Source organism: Eleginops maclovinus, chromosome 10 (assembly GCF_036324505.1).
Source record: "Eleginops maclovinus isolate JMC-PN-2008 ecotype Puerto Natales chromosome 10, JC_Emac_rtc_rv5, whole genome shotgun sequence".
Taxonomy (NCBI): Eukaryota; Metazoa; Chordata; class Actinopteri; order Perciformes; family Eleginopidae; genus Eleginops; species Eleginops maclovinus.
In genome coordinates this window covers 6652883-6676911 of record NC_086358.1, presented here as the reverse complement: position 1 = coordinate 6676911, position 24029 = coordinate 6652883, and the positions used below count along the sequence as shown (strand labels likewise).

Sequence of the window (24029 nt, the reverse complement as noted above, 5' to 3'; positions counted from 1 at the left end):
CATGCTCAGATTTGTAATTCATTTTTATAAATCCAGTTAAGCGTATATTGTACTTTACGTTCTGGTTTCTGTGCTTCTTGTGTTTTATGTCATTTCATGTTCTTATATTTATCTGTGTCTATGAATATTGCATGAAGTAACATTAAATATGTCAAAGGACAAACACTGAAATCTGATGGTGCATGGTGCTTCTGTTTTGTGTTTGTTCATTGGTGTCCGTTACAACTGTACATGTACGTGATATCACGTGCAACAAGCGTTTGCTTCCTAGTTGTTTTTTTCAGTTAAGTTTGCTTCCTTGTCTGCAACAGATTCAGATGCTGATGGGGATGGTAAGGAAGGACTGACATTTTTAGTGACGTGTCCACTGATAATTTACTTTTGTCCATTCAAAAGTATGGTTTGAGTGTTTATAACATTTAGTAAGATTTTGGTATTATGTGCCAGTCAAGATGTCACATAATATAAAAAGTGTTAAGTAGATCTGGGTATCTCTTATTATTTGAAATCAATTTGACTTACTTCGATTTGGACTGAAATAACAACACTCTTCAAATGGCTTTGTTTTTCGTGGTTGTAATCGAGCTATCTTTGAAACTCTTATTGAACTCTGTAGGGACATTTTAGATTTTTCGTGTAGTTGTTCAAAAGAAATACAAGTTGGATTGTTTAAAAAAAACCTTTGTCTGCTGTGGTTAACCACAGACTGAAAGGTATAATGTAGGACTTAATTTATATGCATTGTGGCTCCACTTGCTTCAACAATCTCTTATAGCTCCCATGAAAATCCCCCTCAGAGCCTGCAGATTCGTGCAGCTCTGCGGAAGATACCCTCAGAATAAGCCACACCTAAGGTCTACATTTTTCCAGATCCTGAGCCATGTTAAAGAGACGTGAGGGGCTGAGTAAAGTGTTATGAATGGCAGTTTAGTGAGTGTTGTGAGCCCTGTCTCAATCACTTGGTCTTATACCACTGGAAACCCTTACTGACAAATTATGGTGTTTATGTTCTTTTAGCAATTCAGAATTAGTTTCCCCATGTGTAGAGTGCTGCACATCCCATCCCATCTGTGAGCTATGATACCAGCTCCCCTTTGCCTTTGGCCCTTTGGCAATTTTAACAATGAGAGTGGAAACACAGCTGTGCTATATGTGTCACAGTCATCGACAAACAACAGCAGCTGTCGCAGCTAATATACAAAGTGTCAGCTTATTAAATGACACTTTTATTAACATTATGCTGTGCTAGGAAATGGCAATGAGAGCTCAAGAAGTGAGGTCATCCAAGATATGATAGCCAGCACTTCGAAGTTATGCCTCCAAACTGCTCACGGAAAAGACAAGCCGGACATGTCACATCCAATATCTGAAGGCCAAAGGCCTCTATGGGGTCTACTAACCAAACCAAAGTCTTGTATCACAGCCATGCAGTTGGTCATAAGTCTGAATGTTGGGATTGTACCACTACTCAGGTTTTACACTTGAAATTCAAGAGCGTTTTTTCAACATGAAAGCTTAACGCTATCCATTTCTGCCATGGTCTTTCAGGGGCACAGCTCCCAAAGGGTAGTGTTGAATGTCTGCTCTGTCTTGACTGATCAGAGTACATTGGATGGAGAAATGGTACGGGTAACAGGATATGTAAAATGTCCTTTAACTTTTGACACTACAACTCTGGTAAGGCTTAACCATGTCAGTATGGCAACTCTACCATCTTCTGTGCAGCACATATTATGACATGTTGACTGGAACTGTGTAGTATTTCTCAGCTCTGCAAGTCTCTAGGCGATTTTACCCCATATAGCCTGGCGGGCCAAGAGGATTGCCAAATTCTCCATTATGGCTTATACCTTGATAGGCCAGCTGACAAGTTTGGCAAGACTTGGGTGATGGACTTTTGAGGTATGCAGGGGAGAGGTGGTAGGCACAGACCCCAATGGAGGCATGGTTGGTTTGTGTCCTCATAACCCGGTTGCTATCTAGGGGGAGGGGGGGTTGGCTTGAGACCGACAAATTAACCTGAAATATGGCCTGCTGACGCAAGGAGAGGTTAAGTTAAGGTCATTGAAGTTTATGCTTGTTTACTGACTTGAATTTCACAACCTTACATTTCTTGTGGCACGGGTCCTACGCTGCTTTTGGAAGCTTCTTCCGATGTGTTTATGTCTTTTTAGCATTTATGAGTGTCTATCTCATCATCCTTCAAGCCTGGCATGAATGTCCATCATTGAATGTTGGACTCAACAAGCTCCTTCTGCAGTAGAGTAGCATTGGTTGCCCAGAGGGAGGAAATGTATACAGTTTGGCAGCTGTTCCAGGGGGAGCTCAACATAAGAATTGAAAACAAAAGACAAGCAAGGGTGGCTGTGCATGATTAGGGACAAACTGGTGCATAAAACAAAGCAGTAAAACGGCTCAGCAAGTGGAAAGTCTGCACAATAGAAACACCTTGTGGTTCTCACTATCAGCTTTGTGTTTACCAAAGTAGGAGAATGCTGTCCCTTGGGAACGCTAGGTTCAGCAAAATGCTAATTTTACATGGTGAGGAGATTTAATTCAACATTGTTGCAGCTTGGTAACATGGCTAGCACGCTAGGCTTAATCCAAAGAGAGCAGCTGAGCAAAGTTCAAAGAGAAACCAGAGGAGACTTTTCTCTGGTCAGAACTCATGTTTCGATGCCATGCAATCCATATCCAATTTTAGCCGCGGGAACAGGCTTACACAGAGACCAATCTGCCATTTACCTTAGTTCAATAACAATGTGTTAAGTGACTCTTGGGATACGGTTTTAATGAAAAAGTATATACACCCTGTGGAAGGAAATTTGAGATACACTGCAGTTATTGGTTTTCGTTTTATTTTTCATGTCTAACATTTGTTTCCCCGGTTCATTCCCTCCGTGTTTATCAGAGTGAGTTTCTGTGTAGGAAGTGCTTATCATTCCCAAGGCTGTTTTAAGCCATACCCATTGGGGGAATAATTTGTGTAGGAGGGGATTACTAATAGTTGGCTGGTTGCGAATGTTTAGTGGCACTTGAGCTAGTGTTGGAAATATTTGCAATATGTTAAGAACCTACGTGTACAATCTGCCCGGAGTGACAAGTATAAGCAATATCAGTCCAAAAGAAGTAATCATCCCGATTTCAATGTATTACTAGTTTGGTGATTAAAAGTACGGTAATCAACACATTTGATTACTTCCTGTTTTGATTTGATAATAACACGATCTTAATTCTTTCGATAATTACCACTGTGTGCAATATTAATGTAGTAATCCTACAGAATAATAATTCTGTAGTGCGTGTTCACTTCTCTTGGTTTACATAAACCTATGGTAAAGTATAACTGCAAATCGTTATACTTCCATATGTTTTTCTTTCCCAGCTGAGGCAGAGCCTGCAAAGGAGGGTAAGGGCTAGCTAAAGGCACAGAGTGGAACTGTAACCATCTACTGCATGCAATCTAAGGCAATGGAGGGAGATGATGCATGTGTTAAGTGTTAGTTTTTATACTGCAAAATAACGATGATTTGATTTGCCTAAACTATACATTTTTGACTGATTTGCACCTTGAATGCCAAGTACAATTTTGTGAAGAAAGCGTCGTACTGCATTGTTGTCGACCGGTGCACTTGCTAGAAGATTGTAGCATATTCAGATTTTGCATTCTGGATCTTTTAATTGGTAATGAACCTTCGTGTCTAATGGTATTTTGTCTGCCTGAATACTTGAAACACAATCTTTTTAAATGTAGGGGTCATGTTAGGATGGTAAGCCCCAAATTGCAACTGAAAATGTTAAGGTCAGGAAAGGTAATCGGGCCGCCAACCTGCAAATATTTTTTGGCAAGGTTGCAAATTGATGGTTACCAACTAAACATTACCATATATTTGGAGTTGTGGACAAAGAATGTTTTACTGGTTAACTGACGTTGTGTTTGTTTAATGTCTCTTTTTATGTATTTGCAACTGTACAGAATAACATGAAAGAACAAACTTGATATTTAGGTGTCACATAGCCTCGACGAAATGGTAATTTTTGATTTAATTGTTCATAATGCAATGATTACTTGCAGATAGGTCTAAAGGCACTTTTCTTTTTTGCTGTACATGTTTGCAGAGACTGTTAACATGTCCTCTGCCGTCCTTAAGTCCTTTCAGCCAAATGCTGTTGGTTTATTATTCAGTGTTTGCTCAGTTTCATGTATGCTCTATGTGCGCAGTCTGTGTGTGTAGGTGTGATAAGAAAATGTTCATGGTTCATAAGACTATTCAAGTGTTTCGATGTGATCTTTGCACTTTGGTAGTTTGCACACGGTGGACATTGTTAATGCCATTTAAAGGCTTTCTTCTCTTTTTTTTAAGTGAGTCAACTTTCTTTCCTTCTTTTCAGAGCCCGGGTCGACCTCCCTCAGTGGGCTCTTCGTCGAGAAGCCAGCACAAAGTTTGGTCGCCGTTGCAGGTTAGAAACGTTAATGGATGACAGGAAACCGTAGCAATTCATAATGCGTAAACTTGTTAACGTCATTGTTATACGAGTAAATTGCTGTTTGTGAATTGCAGGAACGGATCTCACTATCATTGCCAGGGTGGACTCGACCACCCTGACAAGAAAACCCACCATGAAATGGCTGAAGGGCAAGTGGATGGACCTTGGCAGCAAAGCTGGAAAACATATGCAGTTCAAAGAAACATATGACAGGAATACCAAGGTTGGTGTCAAACAGGAAATCTGATCCCCTTCTTTCAAAAATAAACAAGAAATAAGAAGTAATTAAGTTAATTTCCTCCCCCAAGATCTATACTTACGAAATGAAGATCATCAAAGTGGTCCCTGGAGATGCAGGAGGCTTCAGGTGCGAGGTGACGGCAAAAGACAAGTGTGACAGTTCCACCTTTGAGATCACTGTTGAGGGTGAGTGAAAACGGACTCTAGCCTGCTAAGGCAGCCACACGTTCCATACATGCTGATGTTTTTATCTGATCCTGGCCAAATGTGCGTTCACTGCAACTTCTCTTGTTACAGCTGCACACCAGGAGGAGCAGGCAGATATTTTGTCAGCCTTCAAGAGAGCGTAAGGGCACAGCGGCTTGCATTTCAACCTCAGTGGTATTAGTGGGCATATGTGTGAAAACACAAGAGTGTAAAAGGATGCATAGACTATTTATAAAAGATTTGCTAATGTTTCTCTCAATTCGTATTTGAAAAGATAGTAAATTAAATGTGCCATGTCATTGTCATGTCATTAGATGTACATTGTAGGCTTTGTATACTGTATGTGTCTTTCCTTACATGCAGTGATGCTGGAGAGGACGACGGAAATCTGGATTTCAGTGCTCTGCTGAAAGCCACTAAGTGAGAAGATGAGCGTTGTTTGGTTTGCAATATTATCAAGGACACAGAATGATTGTTCCCATTTTTAATGCTTCTCTATTCCAAATGACATACATATCCCTTACCCTTGACTGACAGGAAGAAGAAGAAACCTGTAAAAGAGGAACCAGCAATCGACGTGTGGGAATTGCTTAAGAGCGCCCACCCAAGCGAGTATGAGAAAATCGCCTTTGAGTATGGCATCACCGACCTGAGGGGCATGCTGAAACGTCTGAAAAAGATGAAGGTCGTCGAGCCAAAGCACAGCGAGGGTAGGCGGGGTTAAGCAGGAGTTGAAGGGAGGGGGGAAAGTAGAGGAGCGTAAATGAAATGAGTTAAGGGGTGAAAGTTAACTTCAGGAGAGATAATAGGTTAGGTTAGCAGGGGAGGGAAGTAGGCAATAGCAAGGGCACCATGAAACGGGACACTTAAAAGAGATGGGAGGTTTTAACTAACGGATGAATTGATAATTCGTCAAATGTTTCCCTTTTTTCCATCATTCCCAGCTTTCCTGAAGAGGCTTGAGTCTTGCTACTCAGTGGAGAAAGGCAAGAAAATTGTCCTGAGGTGTGAGGTGGTGGACCCTGACGTCCAGGTCAAATGGTTGAAGAATGGCCAGGAAATCAAACCCTCAGCCAAGTACGCAATTAAATCCATACCCATATGCACACACACATACATTTCTTTCACGTAGACCATTTTAAGTGTCTTTTGCGACCATACTAGGGTCGTTGCAAGACATTTGCTTGAGTTTGGGTGTCGCACATTAATCATTGAGGTTAGATGGACTTGATAGGCAGTGTTTTAAAAATACTCTGCTAAAATTATCTGCGCCAAAAGTCATGCTCAGAAATGACGCTGCCATCAACACGTTTTATTTTTAGGCGTTCATAAGGATCCTCCCAGAGGGTTAACACAAGTCTCACTTCCAAGACATCTTATGCCTCCTGTAAACCAAATCTAGATACACCCCCGAAGATAGAAACACCTCTAAGTTTTTTATTTGAAGGTCTGAATGTGAGCCATCTATTGCTTAGGTGAAAATGCATAAACTGGGTCTGTAAGACAAAAGGCAAAATAATGATCAATATGACCTTAAGTTTATGTCAACTTAAGTGTTTTTGTATCATCATTTGAAAACATTTGTACTTAAACATGTTGATGGTTTGATAAAAGAATACTTTCACATTGTTTCAAGGTACATCATTGAGACGTCAGGAAACGTCAGAACCCTCACCATCAATAAGGCTACCCTGGCTGATGATGCTGCGTATGAGTGTGTGGTTGGCGACGACAAGTGTTTCACAGAGGTGTTCGTCAAAGGTGCATCATGTAAACCTTACGGCATCAACATGGAGTTCCTGCTGAATTTATGAATTCTAACGTCCATCTCTGCCCTGCCCAGAGCCTCCTGTGACCATCACCAAACTGATGGATGACTATCACGTGGTCGTTGGAGAGAGAGTGGAGTTTGAGATTGAGGTGTCAGAGGAGGGCGCCCACGTCATGTGGTCAGTATATCTGCAATTCAACAATAAAGTCTCAACAACTTGACGATGTAATTCCATTTATAACCAAGAGACAAATGTGCAAAAATCCACTTGTTTTTGTACTTTAGAATCTGTCATTTTGCATGTATCATACACAAATGTTTCAGGTGAATGTCATCCCTCTAATGTAAGGAGTGTGAGTGTGGTGTGTATTACTTAATGTGTGTGTGTGTGTGTGTGTGTGTGTGTGTGTGTGTGTGTGTGTGTGTGTGTGTGTGTGTGTGTGTGTGTGTGTGTGTGTGTGTGTGTGTGTGTGTGTGTGTGTGTGTGTGTGTGTGTGTGTGTGTGTGTGTGTGTGTGTGTGTGTGTGTTTGCGCACTGGTAATTATGACCTCTATGGGGACCACAGTCTGTTTACACAATCACGACATGGGGACCTCTGACAGTATGGGGAGAAAAAGTTCAGTCACCAGAGGGGGAGCTCTTTCAAATGAATACTGAACTCATGGCCCTTATTTCATTGGACATTTTCATCAATAATAATAACAATAATCATGTATTTAATTAATATTACAATATACAATATAAGAAAACATAGCATCCATTAAACTGTCCACTAAATACACTTTCCCATTAATGAATCCAAAGCAATCCTAAGCAGTCACTGAATGTGGGCAACAAGTAGATCCTGAAATCATTAGACTTATATGTCATATTTAGTATTTAATATTTAGCAGTAGCCTGTTTCAAAGATTATTTGTTTATTTTTTATTCTTTTTCAGGTACTTTGAGGATATAGAGCTTCACAAAGAAAAGGATTCCTCAAAGTTTCGCTTCAAGAAGGATGGAAAGAAGCACACTCTTATCATCCAGGAGGCAAAGCTGGAGGACATTGGAATGTACCATGCTTGGACAAATGGGGGGCATACCAAGGGAGAGCTGGAGGTGGAAGGTACCAAAAAATAATATTTTCCAAAAAATGTTGTGACTTTAAAGCTTATAAAACATATTAAATAAAAGTAGTTCACTTTAAATTAGTTTGGTAAAATAATAAGTGAACAGACTTTATTCTATAGATTTGACTGTTTAGTCTGGCTTTCAAATGCAGTGCCGAGGATGCAGCTGAATTTAACTACTGGCCTCAGGGCTTAACGCCTCTCTTTACAAACAAACTAACAACTCAAGGCAGTGGGTGTCAAGATGTTGCCATCATGAACCTTACCCTCCCTCCCCCGTTTTACCTTCACACACTCTTCTCCCCCCCCACCGCCTGAACTGTTGTTCCAATGTCTTATTTAGAAAAACAACTGGAGGTGTTGCAGGACATTGCGGATCTGACAGTCAGGGCAACAGACCAGGCTTTGTTCAAGTGTGAGGTTTCCGATGATAAGGTCACAGGAAAGTGGTTCAAGGATGGAGTGGAAGTCGTGGCAAGCGATCGCATCAAAATGACTCACATCGGAAGGTAAAACGACATATGAGTAGATTTAAAAGCATTGTTAGTAGGTGCGTCATCACCGAGGATCCAACGCACCCTGTGTTTTTCTTAATATTGTCTTTGCATTGTGGTTTCTTTACGCCTTTTTTTTCTCTGTTGCTTTTTTCAGGTTTCATCGGCTGCTTATCGATAATGTGAAGCCAGAGGATGCTGGAGACTACTCATTTATTCCTGATGGTTACGCCCTGTCAATTTCTGCCAAACTCAACTTCCTGGGTGAGAAAGGGTGATTGCGATGGTGTTCATGGATGCATAAATCATTAGAAGCCTATATAATATTGTCAACTCTTTTTTTTCTCTCTCTCAAAACAGAAATTAAGGTCGACTATGTGCCTAGACAAGGTAGGTAGCAGAAAATGATCTTAGTTCACATATGCGTCAAACTTAATCACAATATCTCAAACTTAAATACATATGCACACTACCTTTCCAGATCCTCCAAAGATCCACTTGGACACCACGGGAAACATGGTCTCCCAAAACACCATCATTGTAGTGGCAGGCAACAAGCTCCGTCTGGATGTGGAGATCACAGGAGAGCCAGCACCCACCTGTGTTTGGTCGAAAGGAGATAAAGTAAGAAGGGAAAGTAAAGCGTCACAGCAAAGTATGTCAGTAAATGTCAATGTTGTATGGCATAACTTGTCATTAGTGTGCACGTTTATCAGGTCCAGAAGGCATGGCCTAGCTAACACAACAGCTTTCCTTAATATAAAAGTAGAAAATCATGTTACAAAAAAAGAAAAACTTCATGAACATGACATCCATTATGTGGTAAGGTCACCCTAACCCGTGTGTGCTGTATTGCCTGTTATTTTGGTTTTTCCTTACTCTCCAATCTCCCTCTGTGTCTCTGGGCTTCAGTTACATGCTACCTCACCAGAAAACCAAACTGCTGTTCTGTTGAGATTCGATTCGACCCAACCCCTGGGAATTATTGTACCCATGGGCAATTAAGGCCAAAGAGGAGCAAATGAAATAGACTGTCCATGACGTAGACCTATTTCGGAAACAAGATTGTGCCCTAATTAGAATAACCTCATGCCACTTCTTTTGCATAATGTCACACATATATTATATTATAGCACCACTGGTAAGCTGGTGCGCTGCCAAAGTGCCCCTCTGGTCAACTCAAATGGCCCATAAATGCCTGTCTAATTGGCCCAAATGCCCCTGTGATTTACCCCAAAGCTTTTCTTGTTAGAAGGTGAGCCGCTCTAGGAGGAAAATTTAGGTTCAAAGCCTACATATAATAGAGGTGCCCCTTTGTTGCTTCTACTCCTCAACCTGGAGAGTCTTCGGACAGGCCTGAACAATCAAAACTGTAATATGTTTCAGTGTCATGTTTAATACCCAGGTTTGATAAATAAAAGCATGTCTATGTAACACACTGAAAAGTTTAGATAGGTCTGCTTGACCCAGATGTTGTCTCAAGATGAAAGAGTGGATTCCATCTTCTAGAAAATCCGATGAACTGTGCCAATTTCAATTAACCGTGCAAATTAAGGTGGTTAAGTACATAAAATGTTTTGTTTAATAGGTCATTTCAGAGACTGAAGGGCGCGTTAGGGTGGAGGCCAGGAAAGACCTGAGCTGCTTCGTCATTGAGGGGGCAGAGAGAGAAGATGAGGGCAACTACACCATCTGTGTGACCAACCCCGCTGGAGAGGACAAGGCTATGCTGTTTGTGAAGATTGTCGGTAAGTGATCTTGTTGATAACCATACTGACTTATTTGCAGGAATGTAGTTTACAGTTTACCAGTTTTCAAAGTTTCTGATGTGCGTTAAAACGAACTGTGATCTTATTTAAGATGTGCCCGACCCCCCTGAGAATGTCAGATGCACATCAGTGGGAGAGGACTGCGCTAACATCGTTTGGGATGCTCCTGCATTTGATGGCGGTGCTCAACTCAAAGGTAAAGGATGGATTTTTGATAATAAAAGGGCTTGTGCGTACAGAATATGAAGAACATTTTTAGTGCTTTTACGTGTTTTAAATAATTATTCTGCCCATTATGAAGGTTTTCTCTTTTTTTCCTCCGATAGGTTATCTCATGGAGAGGAAGAAGAAAGGTTCCTCTAGATGGACAAAGCTCAACTTTGATGTATATGAACCAACTACATATGAGGCTAAGAGGATGATTGAAGGTGTATACTATGAGATGAGGGTGTTTGCTATCAACAGCATTGGCTTGTCTCAGCCAAGTCTCAGCTCCAAACCCTTCATGCCCATTGGTACGTAAGCCGAACCCTTTGAACTGGATCTTCCTCAGCCAGTAGCCTTTGTCCCTCCCCAACCTTTAGCTAACCCAGTGACCCTCTTAATTTTCTTTCTGTCACCTTTAGCCGCAACAAGCGAGCCAATACGTCTGTCGGTGCACGATGTGACAGACAGCACATGTACCCTGAAGTGGCTCGCCCCAGAGAAGATTGGAGCTGGTGGCCTGGATGGCTATATCATTGAATACTGCAAGGAAGGAGGTGATTACACCAAACATACCGCTTACAATAATTAGACGATAAATAGACAGTTTTACAACATTCTCAAATTCGGTCATAACTTAAGGATGTATTTGACAGCTCAGGTCAGTTTTTAAAATGGCACAGTACATAGACATAATAAAAGAATGAATGTCTATAATAATCTATGAACTGTGAAATCTTTAAACCATACATAAAATGTTCTATTAAACACAGCAAGTAACCGGAATTGAATCCCACTCACATTGTGATTTACTGCATGTAATTCTCTGTTATTTCAGACACTGAGTGGGTGGTGGCAAACCAGGAACTCTGTGAGAGGCAAGGATTTGTGGTGCGTGGCCTCCCCGTGGGAGAGAAGATCAACTTTAGAGTGGTGGCAATAAACATCGCCGGACGCAGTCCCCCAGCTACACTGGGACAGCCCGTCACCATCCGTGAGATCATGGGTGAGTCAGTCAGGACAGGTTGTGAACAGGAAAAAACGAGTTGTAGACCTATTTTATTGATTCAATCTCATATCCAGTTAATGCACTTGCATCATTATCATAGTATCATACTGTGTATTTTGACAAGAGGTCTTTCTCTGCTTTAGAGTATCCTAAGATTCGCCTTCCTCGCGACCTGAGAACAAAATTCATCAGGAAAGTTGGAGAAAAGATCAACCTGGTCATTCCCTTCCAGGTTAGAAATATATACAAGTTTTTAGATCCGTACGGTACACTGCACAAAAAGCTGTATGAAGATATTGACAGATAGTCTAAACTAAAATGATGAAGAAATACTGTGGTTATTCCTTTAAAAGCAGTGCTTTACCGAATGGGAAATATCTGACATATTATAACAAAGCATTGTGTGGCTCAAGAGGAAGCTGCATTAATTACAGAGAATGTATCGCTGGTTCTTCTGCCTTCATTTTGGTATTTTTTTAACTGTCACTGTTTTGTGCCATCAATAATGTTAACCACCTATGAGTTATGAGCAAATCCTCTTCATCCTGAGCAGTGGGTCATTTGTGTGTCTAATAGGGTAAGCCGCGCCCTATTGCGACCTGGCTCAAGGAAGGTCAACCCATTGACCCGGCTATGATCAACGTCCGTAACTCAAACGTCGACACCATCCTCTTCATCCGTTCAGCAGAGAGAGAACACTCTGGAAAATATGAGCTGGTGCTAAAGATCGAGAACATGGAGGACAGAGCAGCCATCCAGATCCAGATTATTGGTAAGGTTGTCTGGTGTTGGCTGATCTACTTCCAAAACGTTGTTGTTTTTTCATCAGAGTTTGCATTCAGTGAGGACGGATTTTTAAATATATTTAAAGAAACATTGGATTATCTCCAATTTGTTAAAACTGAAGTTCATTTACAACATGACATTTATTCCTTTAAGATAAACCTGGACCTCCTCAGAAACTGAAGGTGACAGAAGTCTGGGGCTTCAATGCAGCATTGGAGTGGGAGCCCCCCAAGGACAATGGCAACTGTGAGATTACTGGATACACCATTCAAAAGGCAGACCTGAAGACTAAGGTGTGGGAGGAGGAGGGGGTAGCGATTAAAACCTACTGTCTCAAAACGGCTACTTTGCATATTCTTTATATTCAATTTAAAGAGAGACACTTTTGTATAGGCTAAAAGATGTTTTCTTCACTGTTTAATTGTAAGAGTTTGTGCTTTTGTTCTCATGACATAACTTCTAGTGGAAAGAAAACAAACAAAATACAAATGTAGGTTTTATTTTTCTCCTTCATTCAGCAACAGTTACTGCGTTACAATAATAACAGTCATAATGTTTAATTTCCTTAAAGAGGATTTTGCACATAAAGCACCGAAACAAAAAGTGAAAATTAGACTTTTAGTTAAAAATGTGTACCTGTAGTGTCTTGCTAAATTGATCTAATTTCCACAATATGAATTTTAAAAGATGAAGATGAAGATGAAGATTCAACTTTATTGTCATTGCACAGAGTACAAGTACTAGGACAACGAAATGCGGTCTCTGCATTTGACCCATCCTAGTGTTAGGAGCAGTGGGCTGCCATTATGTACGGCGCCCGGGGAGCAGTGTAGGTAACCAGTGTCTTGCTCAGGGACACCACGGTGGCACTAGGTCTTTCGGGGACTTGAACTGGTGACCTTCCAGTTCCCAGGCCAACCCCCTATGGACTTCGCCACCACCGCCAAAAGGCTGCTTTATGAAGATAATTAAAACAATAATAAAACAATAACAACAATATAGCAGCAATATAATCAGAAACCTCCTCTTCGGCATTACTTGCATACGGTATACCACATTTTACAGTTGTATTCCTATCTGTTTTCTGGTGGTTTTAAAGGGATTTCTTCATATATCATTCATAGTCTGATTTAAATATTGTTGTAGTCCAAAAAACATGGAAGAGTTAAAAAAAAAAAAAGTACAGTAATTTCTATGAACCAATCAAAATATTTCAATTAAACAACTACATCAAATTTGAATTTTCCACATGGCTTACATATAGGTTTACATATGTAAACGTTACATTATAGAAACCCTGCAATAATTGAAATAGTGCCTTCCCTACAGTAAATGTAATATCACATTTTTCTTTCTCCAGGAATGGTTCACTGTTTATGAGCACAACAGACGGACAAACTGCACAGCGTCAGATCTGATCATGGGCAATGAGTACATGTTCCGCGTGTACAGTGAAAACCTCTGCGGCCTGAGCGAAGATCCGTGCTTCAGCAAGAACACGGCTGTCATTGCTAAGACAGGTGTGTTCCCTTACAGTATTTACAGTACCATGTGTGTGTTCTTAGCGTGGATCCAATTCTACACTCAGTGGAGTCAAGGAATTTGCGCCACATTTCTGATTTGTTAAATACATTCTCTCCCCTTCCTCCAAAGACCTGGAGATCAAGAGAAACCCCTACGAGAAGAAAGACAAGTCCTGTGCGCCCAAGTTTACTCAGCCCCTTGTTGACAGATCTGTAGTGGCCGGTTACAGCACCGCCATCAGCTGCGCCGTCAAAGGGTTCCCCAAGGTAAATATGCATGTTAAAAAAGCCCGTAGAGCAAATTAAGCTCTGAAGTTCGCTGTGAGTAAGACTTGTATGCAGATCTATGATTGAGAGCAGATTGGGTGGACCCAAATGCAGAATTTACAAGGCTTGAACAGCCCTTAATTGCAGGTAATCAGGATGAGCAGGGTAAGGCAAAACCAAAGTAACAAATCTCTCAAACACACAAAATCTGAACAGAACTCTCCATTGGACATGAACAAGGATCTGACAACTACTGACAGAAAACTAGAACATGCAAGTCTTATCAAAAGGACAAGGCATAGCTAGGGAGACACAGGGGGTGAACAGTTTCAAAATAAAATAGGAAACAAGACAGATCATGACACAAATGCCTTGCATACCGAACATATTTTTCCAGAACTGAATTATAAGATTTATTGCAACTTGTTTATTTGTGTGACTTTTTTCTCAGCCTAAGATTGTCTGGATGAAAAACAAGATGATCCTCGGAGGAGAGAATCCCAAGTTCTTGATGCGAAACCACCAGGGAGTGTTGACCCTCAACATTCGCAAGCCAAGCACTTTTGACTCAGGAAAATACTCCTGTTTGGCCGTCAATGATCTGGGCAAGGAAGAAGTGGAGTGCAAGCTGGATGTCAGAAGTAAGAACAGAGGGCATGAGAGGGATGATGGAGGGGGTGTGGGGGGTGTGGGGTTGATGGTTGTTGGAGTGCGGGATGAGTTTCTTGTGCTTCACAGACAATTATTTGTTGGTAAGTTTTGATAATGAAGTACACACTCAAAGCTAAAGGTAGACTATTTTTTTGCAACAGAAGTCAATTGTTTGAACATGGAAATGAAATACAATACAATGTGGGCTTCTTTCAACAAAATCTCGCTCTCATCATCTGTTCTGTCATTCCACAGTTGCCACAGACCCCGATAAGGACAAGGGGAAGTGAGAAACCGATCCGCAAAGAATGTGAAATGATATGAACCAAAATGTAGATGTCAGTGTGTGAAGTACACACTGACACAGAGTGAATCTAATAAAATTAAATGATGTGTGCTATAAATAATGATTATTTTATATAGGCTTTCTTTCTCCTTTTTTTTCCTTCATGTTTTTCTTTCACACAAACGAAATTCATAGAAGAAGATAAAGGGTCACAAGCCCCTGCACAGGATCAGAAACTAGCATATTAAAAACAAGGCACATTTATTATTATTATTATTATTATTATTATTATTATTATTATTATTATTATTATTATTATTATCATTATTATTATTATCATTAGAGGCACATTTCTTTATTTTTGGCACAAGTGTGACAGTCTTCTGAACTACACCCCCCTGGAGTAATTGGATCTCCTCCTGCAGACTGCCACTCCTATGCTGAGCAACAGCGCCACTGCCAGGAGACCCACGGCCACTGCAAGAGCTGTTATAACACCTGTGGGAGACAAGGATCTTGTTTAGGTACATGTGAATGTGGAACATTTTGGAAGCTTTCCAGAAGCCTTGATATTTTTAAACCAGACAGTCTGTGCTCACAATCCCCCACACTGGTCCCTTAAGTGAATACAGGAATAAACATAATGCAGCGAAGCGTTAACGGTGGCAAAATATGTGTTGAAACAGAAGTAAGCGCAAGCACGAGAATTAGGATCTAACACATAAATCCTTTATTTGTCCCACAGAGGCAACATTTAAATTCTTGCAGTCATAGGAAAGTGAAGAAAAAAGGCTAATGATAATGAGTACACTAACATACTAAAATAAAAGGCAAGCACATTAAATATGTACTCAGAATCAAATAAGTACACATCCATGGTAGAAAATAAGAAGTAGCAGCCAGTTATAAGATGAATAAACGCATACTACACCGCACATTCACAACAGGGGTGTTATAGTCTGAATGTGTGAAGTAGCAGTGGCAGAATATAACATCATTTGTAAAAAAATATATATATATATATTTACCTGTGCTTGACAATTTTGTCCGAAACCCGCACTCAGCCGCCCAATTCTCTGTAATCACATCCCGCACCACCTCAGTGAACATGGACAGAGGGCAGGGGTTCAGCCCGTTGCATCCTGGGACAGGGTTGGGGAAGGGGTCGCGCCAGGAGTCATTGCGGTAATACAGCTCCAGAGAATAAGAACTGGGGAATTTTAAGGATGAACACAATGAGATGACACACACTTGTGCTAGTTGTTTGGTATCACTCATTATTAAATGGTTAATTCACAGGTAATGGATGTTTTGTTGTAACAAACAATCAAATGACAATGAGTAATGATTTTTCAGCATTAGTAGACAAGATATCCGTGCTTTGTAAACCATCTTTAACATTACTTATAAAGATAATACTTTATCCAGGGGTTAACAATTTGTTTCTGATCCATCTATCAATGTCATGATTATAACAGATGTCATAAAAGGTAGCATCAATTAACATCACTATTATTCAAACGTTAAGCATTATTAATTATATTTTATTGTTTGCTACTGTAAAACTATGAACTAACTACAACACACTCATTACAATTTAGATTCACAAAAGGGAATTTATCAACATGCTGAAGGCAAATAGCAGCTAACCAGGTAACCGCGCTAGCTAAGAGCGAAAGCATTGCTAACATCGGCATAGCTAAGTGTTGACTGAGAGGAAACCCGGGTACGGTGGTTATGCGTCTACCACAACATCATGGGCCAGGACGCATTATCAGAGGTTACTGCCATATGAGCACCGTGAGAGTGTCCGTCATTAGATAGCAACAAACAGGATTCACATGCACTAACAACTACTTGCAGCCGGACCGGCGATAAAAAGATAACCCACAGAGATGCTCAGATTACATCACACACGGTTATTAGCTGTTATATTAATCCTCAAATGATGTTTGAACTTTTCATGATGGTAATTAGCTGTAAGGTGTTACATAATTGTGTTTTTGTTATCATGTTGAATGGGTTAGTGCAGTCCTGGGTCGATATGAAACGAAACAACAGAAATGTACTTGGTTTGGGGCGGCTAAACAGCGGGATGCGAAATCTGGTGTGTTTTGACCATCTGACCTAGAAAGTGTGATTAATTATGCAAAGAGCATGCGGGACATCATTACCCATCATACTCCTGGTAGAACTCGAAGAGTTGACAGGCGGCATAAGGAGGAAAGAGGCCGTTGTACACGTCTAAAGCCGCCTGGAGCGTGATGAGTGTAGAGTCATGCTGGAACGACAAACATCAGGGCGGTGAGAAGATGCGAAACAGCAGTTTGCACGAGACATTCAAATTGTGTGTGTGTGTGTGTGTGTGTGTGTGTGTGTGTGTGTGTGTGTGTGTGTGTGTGTGTGTGTGTGTGTGTGTGTGTGTGTGTGTGTGTGTGTGTGTGTGTATGTGTGCGTGTGTGTGCGTGTGTGTGTGTGTGTGTGTGTGTGTGTGTGTGTGTGTGTGTGTGTGTGTGTGTGTGTGTGTGTGTGCCCAAACTTTGAACTTACAGCTGAGTACATAATGAATTTGAGAGGACTCCCTTGCTCTACAGCCCTGGAGAAATTCCTCAGGATGGCATTCAGCAGTACCCCTGATAAATTAGCACATCAGTGTCAACAGTGCAAATGAAATTTTCCCAGACAGCAGCGCAATCGTTTTGACCTTACTGAGCATCTTGTCTTAGCGCTGTAATCATCTCTCTCCCATTAGCTCATATGTGCTTTTAGGAAGCCCGGCCCACCACTTTACACTGTCTGAGGCATAAACAAGGCCTCTTGCCGACAGCACATTGTTAGATGCACTGAGCTTTTTACTGTATTTTTTTCTCTCTCTCAGAACAGTGCTCTAAATTAATTATATCTTGTGTTTATCCTCACCTCCCGAGAGCCTGGCCTTTTCTTTCCTCTTGTGACTGAGGATGCTGTACATGACCTCAAATGATGCAATTCTCTTCAGGGTGTCCAGAACGTCTTGGGTGGCCCAGCCTGGGAGAGTCAAGTTATGGATTCTCTGCGCAAGAAAATAACATTCATTACCCTGCATCACGCTAATAATCACATTACACAACGCACAAATCGCAACAAAGGGAGTTTTAAAAGGCTGTGTTTCATCGTTCCTATTATCCCGGCTATTTATAGCACTGGTCTGAAGATAACAGATGCTCATTTTGCAAGTGTGAATGAGCTTATTCAACCTGGCCTAGAATCCACCCATCTCATAATGCTTTAATTATGATTTCAATATGTTCTCCTATTCATGTCTTCGTGTATGTATATAAATGATTTCCCCGTGCTCCAGCCCCCTCCTCAACTCTCTGCAGGCATGTTGAAGAAAACAGATCGCTTCTCTTCTCCCCCTTTCTGTTTCAATCTCACCGCTCTGCAGATGGTGTTTGTATCAGTAATTGAAACATTTATAAACTGCAGAATACAGGTAGATCAATTACGTTCATGTGTGTGAAACATCAAGTATACCTGACAGGTTAGGGTGTCGTAGACTCTCCACATTTTTTTTCCAACCAGTTTGGAGACGGGGTAGCCAGTGTGGTTGGAAAGTCCTTCAACGAAATACTGCAACGTGCAGAGGAGAGTTGCAACATTACATTTAACCAGTTATGGAAGACATATTCAGATACTTAAGACATGTTTACGTTTGGTAGTCAAAGTCCTTCAACGAAATACTGCAACGTGCAGAGGAGAGTTGCAACATTACATTTAACCAGTTATGGAAGACATATTCAGATACTTAAGACATGTTTACGTTTGGTAGTCAAAGGCCAAAGTCACTGTGACCTAACAAAGCACCTTTATTTCCATAACTCAAGGATGAATAATGATCATTTTTACACACATTTGGATGTTAAATGACTGTATTATGTTTCATAGAGTTACCCCTTTCAGTCATTTAAATGAAAGTGAGCTTTGGCTACAAACTGTGTTTTTTAAAAATGAGTTTTGAATGTAACATTTCAATCTGATTTACTTCAGCTGTCAAACAGTATAGTCAACATTAAAATATTTCCCATTTCAATGTTGTGGGGTATAAGTTAAGTTTTAGCATCTAAAAACAGCAGTCAAGTACAGCAGGTATTACCCTCCATCACAGCATTCAACTCTATTTGTCTTATGTCAAAGAAGATAACACTTATGGGAAGTAATGTTTTAGATTGTTTTTGTAGGTGCACTGATGAACTAATATGGCAGACATTTGTTGATTAATTGCATGGATTTCTTATTATTTCAGTGCTAGCTGTAAATTCAGCCTTTGGTCAGACAGTGCAGTGAAAAATGGCACCATTTTGGTTCATGCATCAAGCTTGCAGGTTATGTGCCTCCAGCAGAGGGTGTAAAAATTCAACACAGCAGGCCCCATCCTGATCTCAAACAGCACCTTAATAGGCAGCACATGGGACTCTGTTTAATTAAAACCTTTTCATTGTAATTCTTAATCTAATTCAATCCAACCGTTAATTATCGTCTCTGAGAATGTGAGAGAAATTGCACTGTGCAGCTTTTTCGAGGCACGGGAGTCACCGTGCCTGAGAAAATCACTGAGAGGACATCATGTCTACAGCATAACTAACACATCCACTGGAGGTGCGGATAGCATTGGCACCAGCAACTGTGAAGTATGCATTTCACTTTCTTATACGAATTTGCATTTTACAGTGTTTGTTAATTTACAGATCAAGGCCCCGGATAAGAAGCAGATGTGAGGAAAAGCATTATTCACAGCAGTTCTGGTTATATAATTCTGATGATGTAAAACACAACAGTGAAACAAACAAGTTCTTCAGTGGTTAACAGGCACATGACTCATAGAAAAGTGATGTTTAACACAAAGTGAGCTGTGAGCAGAGCGTCATTGAACAGATACAATGCAGTGTTTTTCTAAGTATGTCTTCTTCTGTGGTTTGTCTCACCTGGTGAGCCCTGAGGAACCTCTGGTAGTGCTGGCTCTCAAAGGTCTCCGTCATCAGCGCTCTGAACCTAGGACAGTCTTTGCCCGGAGACCTCAGCAGCTTGAGAAATCGAAAACAACAGCCCAACATCAGTGGAAATAATGCACGTTTACTGCAGGTATTGCGAGTCTTCTGGGCACAATTATATGTGCATTTCTCACTGTAAAACAATAGGGAATTTCAGAGCTGCAGGTTCACAGCTGAGGTGAACACAGAGTGCAACCCAGAGCTGCAGAGAGAGAGTCTCAAATTCACTTGTACAAGTTTCTATTCGAGTATGGCTGCCGTGTGAAAGGAAATATTTATGTTGCTCAGCAGCCTACCTTGTCCTGTGCCCTGGGGGTGGTGTGCACTGGAATAGGACGCCACAGTAACTGGGGCATGATGGGAGCCGGGCGTCTGGTAGGGGGGAACATCCCAGCGAGGCAGGCCTGGGCGCTCATCAGAGTGCGGTCGTAGTCAGTGCTCCTCACGTATAACTGTGGCAAACATGAAGGGAACATGATATTAAAATGCATCCATATGGTGCTACTAGACATGAGACTGATTCCTACAGTCATGCTTACTTTTTACAGAAGTGGGAATGCAGTTGGAAACTAAAAAGTCTTACATCTGGAAAGTGAAAAAAAGACTTCTGTTTCTTCTTTTGAGTCACTTCAAAAATACATTTAGTTTTATTTAACCTTTATTTAACCAGGATGGATCCACCCAGAAAAGCAGCAGTGTATCATGAGAGAGCTGCATTTCTCCCAAGTCAACTGAGGTATTCCCTTATCATGAAGAGGAGGGGAGTCAGAAGAGATCCAAATGTATGAGAGAGAGAGAGAGAGACAGAGAGAGAGAGAGAGAGAGAGAGAGAGAGAGAGAGAGCGAGAGAGGGAGAAAAAGATCTGTCTCACTGTGATCTCTTCTGACATCAGCCTTCGCTCGTCTATATCTCTCTGTCACACCGTGTCAGGTTTTTGCACACAGTAAATCACGCTGATAAGGTTGGATGTTCCTGTGATGCCCGGGATGGCTTTTTTTTCTGCCTCTTTTTGTCAAATTAAAACAGACATGGCAGCGTGGAGAAAGGTACGGCACAAGTTGACAGAGACTTGGGCGACAAATGGCCAATGACAGGTACTGAGAAGAGATGGTATTTTTGAGGTAATAACGTGTTATTTAGGAGAAGGAGAAGATAGCCAGGAGCAACGCTGGGAGAGAGAAAGAGAGGAGGGGGAGGGAAATCAAGAGAAAGAGGGAAGACAGTGAGTGTGAAAAAAGCTAAGACAGGAAAACAAAGCAGAAATCAGATCTTTATAATGACAGTGTGCTGAGCATGCAGCCCAACATCCATGCTGCCAACTGCACATGGAGCCCAGGGGCCAAATTACCCCACATGTTACAGCATATTACAAGACCACGGCAGTGATATCACCAGCCTGAGCAAGGCTAATTAGCTTGGTGTATGTTGTAACAGCTATTAAAGACAGTGGCTTTACAGATGATTTCACATGTTGGGCCAAGGGCACTCATGACAACAGCTTTAGGTGACGCTGAAGCACACAGGCTCACAGGGGACATCAGGGAAGAAAAAAAAAGGGAATTTACAGACGTACACACAAACTGTTTACACATACCTCTTTGTTGTTGTAGTCCTCACTGAGGAAGTTGCTGTACCGCCTCCTGAGAAACCTGCCCAGCTCAAACTGTTGCTGCATGCCCAGCTGAAAGGAAAATTGGCGGCGCTGTAAATCTTTGTCGAATCTGACCTTTTTGCTGTATAGATTTGGCAGATTTAAGGTCAGATTGAACTTATTTACATATATTAACACATTTCACCCATTCTACACAGACTTCTATAGCCAGAAATGATACGTCTATTCACCGTAAACCAGCTTATTGTCTTGGAGGGAAATTAGATCACAGTAGGATGGAATTTAATTAAAGGTCTGCACAATTTATTTCAAGGCTTAGATTCAGCAGAAACTGATCTTATGTTGTACCGATCACGAGTGTTACCTATTTGATTTTTGATCTAAAGCTAATGCAGCACCGACGGTGATGAAAAGGCAGCTTTGTATGTGAATTTCTTGTCAGGTTTTAAGAAGTTTTAACCTCAAGTACGGTGGTAAAGAGGTACAAAACTAGCCTGGTCTACAAATGATTTTATATTCAACTAATTGGCATTATCAATTAATTTTACAAGGAAGTATTTTTAAAGATATGCTTATTTTGAACCAGAGCAAACTTAATTAAAAATAACTTTCATTCATCATTGAGACACTTTTGGTTTTGCTTTCGTGTTTTCTGTAGTGTTGTGTTTTTCACTTCAGGGCCACCGTACTTAAGACCACCATGAAACTTAAGAAAATTGATACATCTTCACCTAAAAGCTCTTCATTCATAGTTGTTTTGCTTGCTGGTTGACACAATTATAATGATGACAAACAAACAAACACACACACACACACACACACGCAGAGTACCTCAGTCAGCTGTCCAAGGCCCTGAGCCCACACTTCTTCCCCATGGGGATCCCTGGGATACGACTCAATAGGAGATCGATCTCCATGTCGAAACACCTTAAAAGTCACAACAGATTATGTCACACACATTCAGACGCCATGCTGCTTCACCAGACATTACATCGTGTACTTATGGAATAAATACATTATGAGACACGAGTCAGAAATAGAAACCTGTGGTATTGAAGAGTTCAGTCTGGATTTGCTACACAGTAGAGTCATTCTGATGACACAGATAGAGGACCTGCTGCGTTAGTATTATAAACCTGAGGACTCACTTTCGGAGCAGTTACATGACACACAGGTTGGTTACACTGGCTTATAGACACATCTGAGTCACTTCTGCTAGCACACCAGTGGGATGAACTTTACCAACAATCTGGATGTAAGACGTCAACAAAGAACAAACCACGACCAAGTCAAGTCATGAAGGTTGTGGTTTGCTCTTGGAGATAATTGATATTTTCCAACACGTCCTTGACGCAAAACACCTTTCAACTAAACACATGTTTAAATAATCCAAACTAAACTGAACTTCACTAAATTGGAATGACATAGTTCACTTAACACACATCAAATCAATGTAAAACTAGTAAAACATTACAACTTTACAATAAAAAAAACTGACAAACACAGAAAATAAACAAATGAATGGGACATTTAACAATAAAATAAAGCTACTTGATAGCATGTAGCATGTAACTGTGTATTCAATTGTAAACCGTCAATTAAAAACATTACATTTTATTATACACATTTGAATATTATTGTAATGTTGGGTCATGACAGTAGTGTAATTTATTAGGTCACATTGTAGGAAGAATATTTGATTTTCACTTAAATCCTTCAATTGTCTTTTATACCGTTGAACTATGGTGTGGAAGAAAGATATGCAAAGAGGTTTATAACGGAGCAGCAGTGTCTGGGGGAGATATGCATGACACTGTTGGAGTTTAGGCTCAAAGTAATCCTTTGTCACATGAATGTGTAAATACAGTAATGCTCAGTGAGCAGAAAAAAATACAGCGTAATCAGCAACAAAGCACAATGTCATATCAGACTAATGTGATCTAAAGTGGCTTCCAGATGATGTTAAAAGGTTGTCAAAGAGCTTAATGTGAAATTCCAATACTCGTGCTCAAATGTTATCAATATAAAACACACACAGAAAAAAGAGAACAGGGTCGACTTACAGCCACGACAAACTTCAGCACCCGGCACTCAGTCGAGCAGATGAGACAGAACAGGAATAGACAGCCCAAACTTTTCTGGAACGTGGACATCTTTTTGACTTCTCGATCTCTACCTCCTGCACAGATACCCCTTGCTTACAGGAGGGCAAAAACATCCAGGCATTCAAATGATAAATGTACATTATGATGAACACTTTATTTGCATTGCATTTAGTCAGGCAAATCTTGTGCAACATGTATCTCTTAAATAAGTCATTCTATAACACTTAAAATATGTATGCTTGGTCATTTTTACATTTCAGTCTACAGTATTATTTATGTCAACTCGATTTAAGTATTCAAGCTGTACAGTTGAGTACATGTACAACAAAATGTCAAAACAGATTAAGCACGTCATGGAAATGAACACATGCACTTACCTCAGCAAACTTGTATACACATTTTGCTGTTTAAGTCAAATGAGTTTCAGACAGAGGAGGACGGCAGTGCATCCCCAATCTCCAGTCAGACCCGGG

General features: G+C 40.7%; 2 protein-coding genes across 25 annotated transcripts in view; one reads left to right on the top strand and one right to left on the bottom strand.

Moving 5' to 3' along the window:
• mybpc2b (myosin binding protein Cb) overlaps positions 1 to 14940 on the top strand; it is a 21461-nt gene extending 6521 nt beyond the window's left edge. For 7 of the 22 annotated variants that reach the window (XM_063893060.1, XM_063893059.1, XM_063893061.1 and 4 more), the window contains 26 exons: positions 4393 to 4461; positions 4563 to 4711; positions 4797 to 4914; positions 5026 to 5074; positions 5299 to 5355; positions 5473 to 5645; positions 5880 to 6012; positions 6572 to 6696; positions 6779 to 6884; positions 7646 to 7815; positions 8163 to 8328; positions 8471 to 8577; positions 8674 to 8703; positions 8795 to 8937; positions 9902 to 10061; positions 10174 to 10278; positions 10409 to 10597; positions 10709 to 10843; positions 11125 to 11292; positions 11439 to 11527; positions 11872 to 12067; positions 12235 to 12374; positions 13442 to 13601; positions 13735 to 13871; positions 14323 to 14512; positions 14778 to 14940. In XM_063893060.1, the coding sequence (XP_063749130.1) occupies positions 4393 to 4461; positions 4563 to 4711; positions 4797 to 4914; positions 5026 to 5074; positions 5299 to 5355; positions 5473 to 5645; positions 5880 to 6012; positions 6572 to 6696; positions 6779 to 6884; positions 7646 to 7815; positions 8163 to 8328; positions 8471 to 8577; positions 8674 to 8703; positions 8795 to 8937; positions 9902 to 10061; positions 10174 to 10278; positions 10409 to 10597; positions 10709 to 10843; positions 11125 to 11292; positions 11439 to 11527; positions 11872 to 12067; positions 12235 to 12374; positions 13442 to 13601; positions 13735 to 13871; positions 14323 to 14512; positions 14778 to 14812 (3299 nt within the window). In that variant the 3' untranslated portion in view covers positions 14813 to 14940. Of the gene's footprint in view, positions 1 to 311; positions 333 to 3385; positions 3410 to 4392; positions 4462 to 4562; positions 4712 to 4796; positions 4915 to 5025; positions 5075 to 5298; positions 5356 to 5472; positions 5646 to 5879; positions 6013 to 6571; positions 6697 to 6778; positions 6885 to 7645; positions 7816 to 8162; positions 8329 to 8470; positions 8578 to 8673; positions 8704 to 8794; positions 8938 to 9901; positions 10062 to 10173; positions 10279 to 10408; positions 10598 to 10708; positions 10844 to 11124; positions 11293 to 11438; positions 11528 to 11871; positions 12068 to 12234; positions 12375 to 13441; positions 13602 to 13734; positions 13872 to 14322; positions 14513 to 14777 lie in introns of all 22 variants that reach the window. The other 15 variants (XM_063893052.1, XM_063893047.1, XM_063893046.1 and 12 more) reach the window with 3 other exon arrangements.
• LOC134870711 (testicular acid phosphatase homolog) lies at positions 12582 to 24029 on the bottom strand. 3 transcript variants are annotated; one of them, XM_063893062.1, is made up of 12 exons: positions 23934 to 24029; positions 23515 to 23648; positions 22283 to 22378; positions 21434 to 21520; positions 20135 to 20290; positions 19773 to 19871; positions 18325 to 18420; positions 17728 to 17860; positions 17359 to 17441; positions 16983 to 17089; positions 15837 to 16018; positions 12582 to 15306 (listed from the first exon to the last, which is right to left on the bottom strand). In XM_063893062.1, exons 2-12 carry the CDS (start codon positions 23602 to 23604, stop codon positions 15197 to 15199), a joined length of 1239 nt encoding a protein of 412 aa, XP_063749132.1. In that variant the 5' UTR covers positions 23605 to 23648; positions 23934 to 24029; the 3' UTR covers positions 12582 to 15196. The 3 variants fall into 3 exon arrangements, with proteins under 3 accessions (XP_063749132.1, XP_063749134.1, XP_063749133.1); XM_063893064.1 differs by having other exon boundaries at positions 23515 to 23630; positions 23934 to 24024; XM_063893063.1 differs by lacking the exon at positions 23934 to 24029 and having other exon boundaries at positions 23515 to 23919.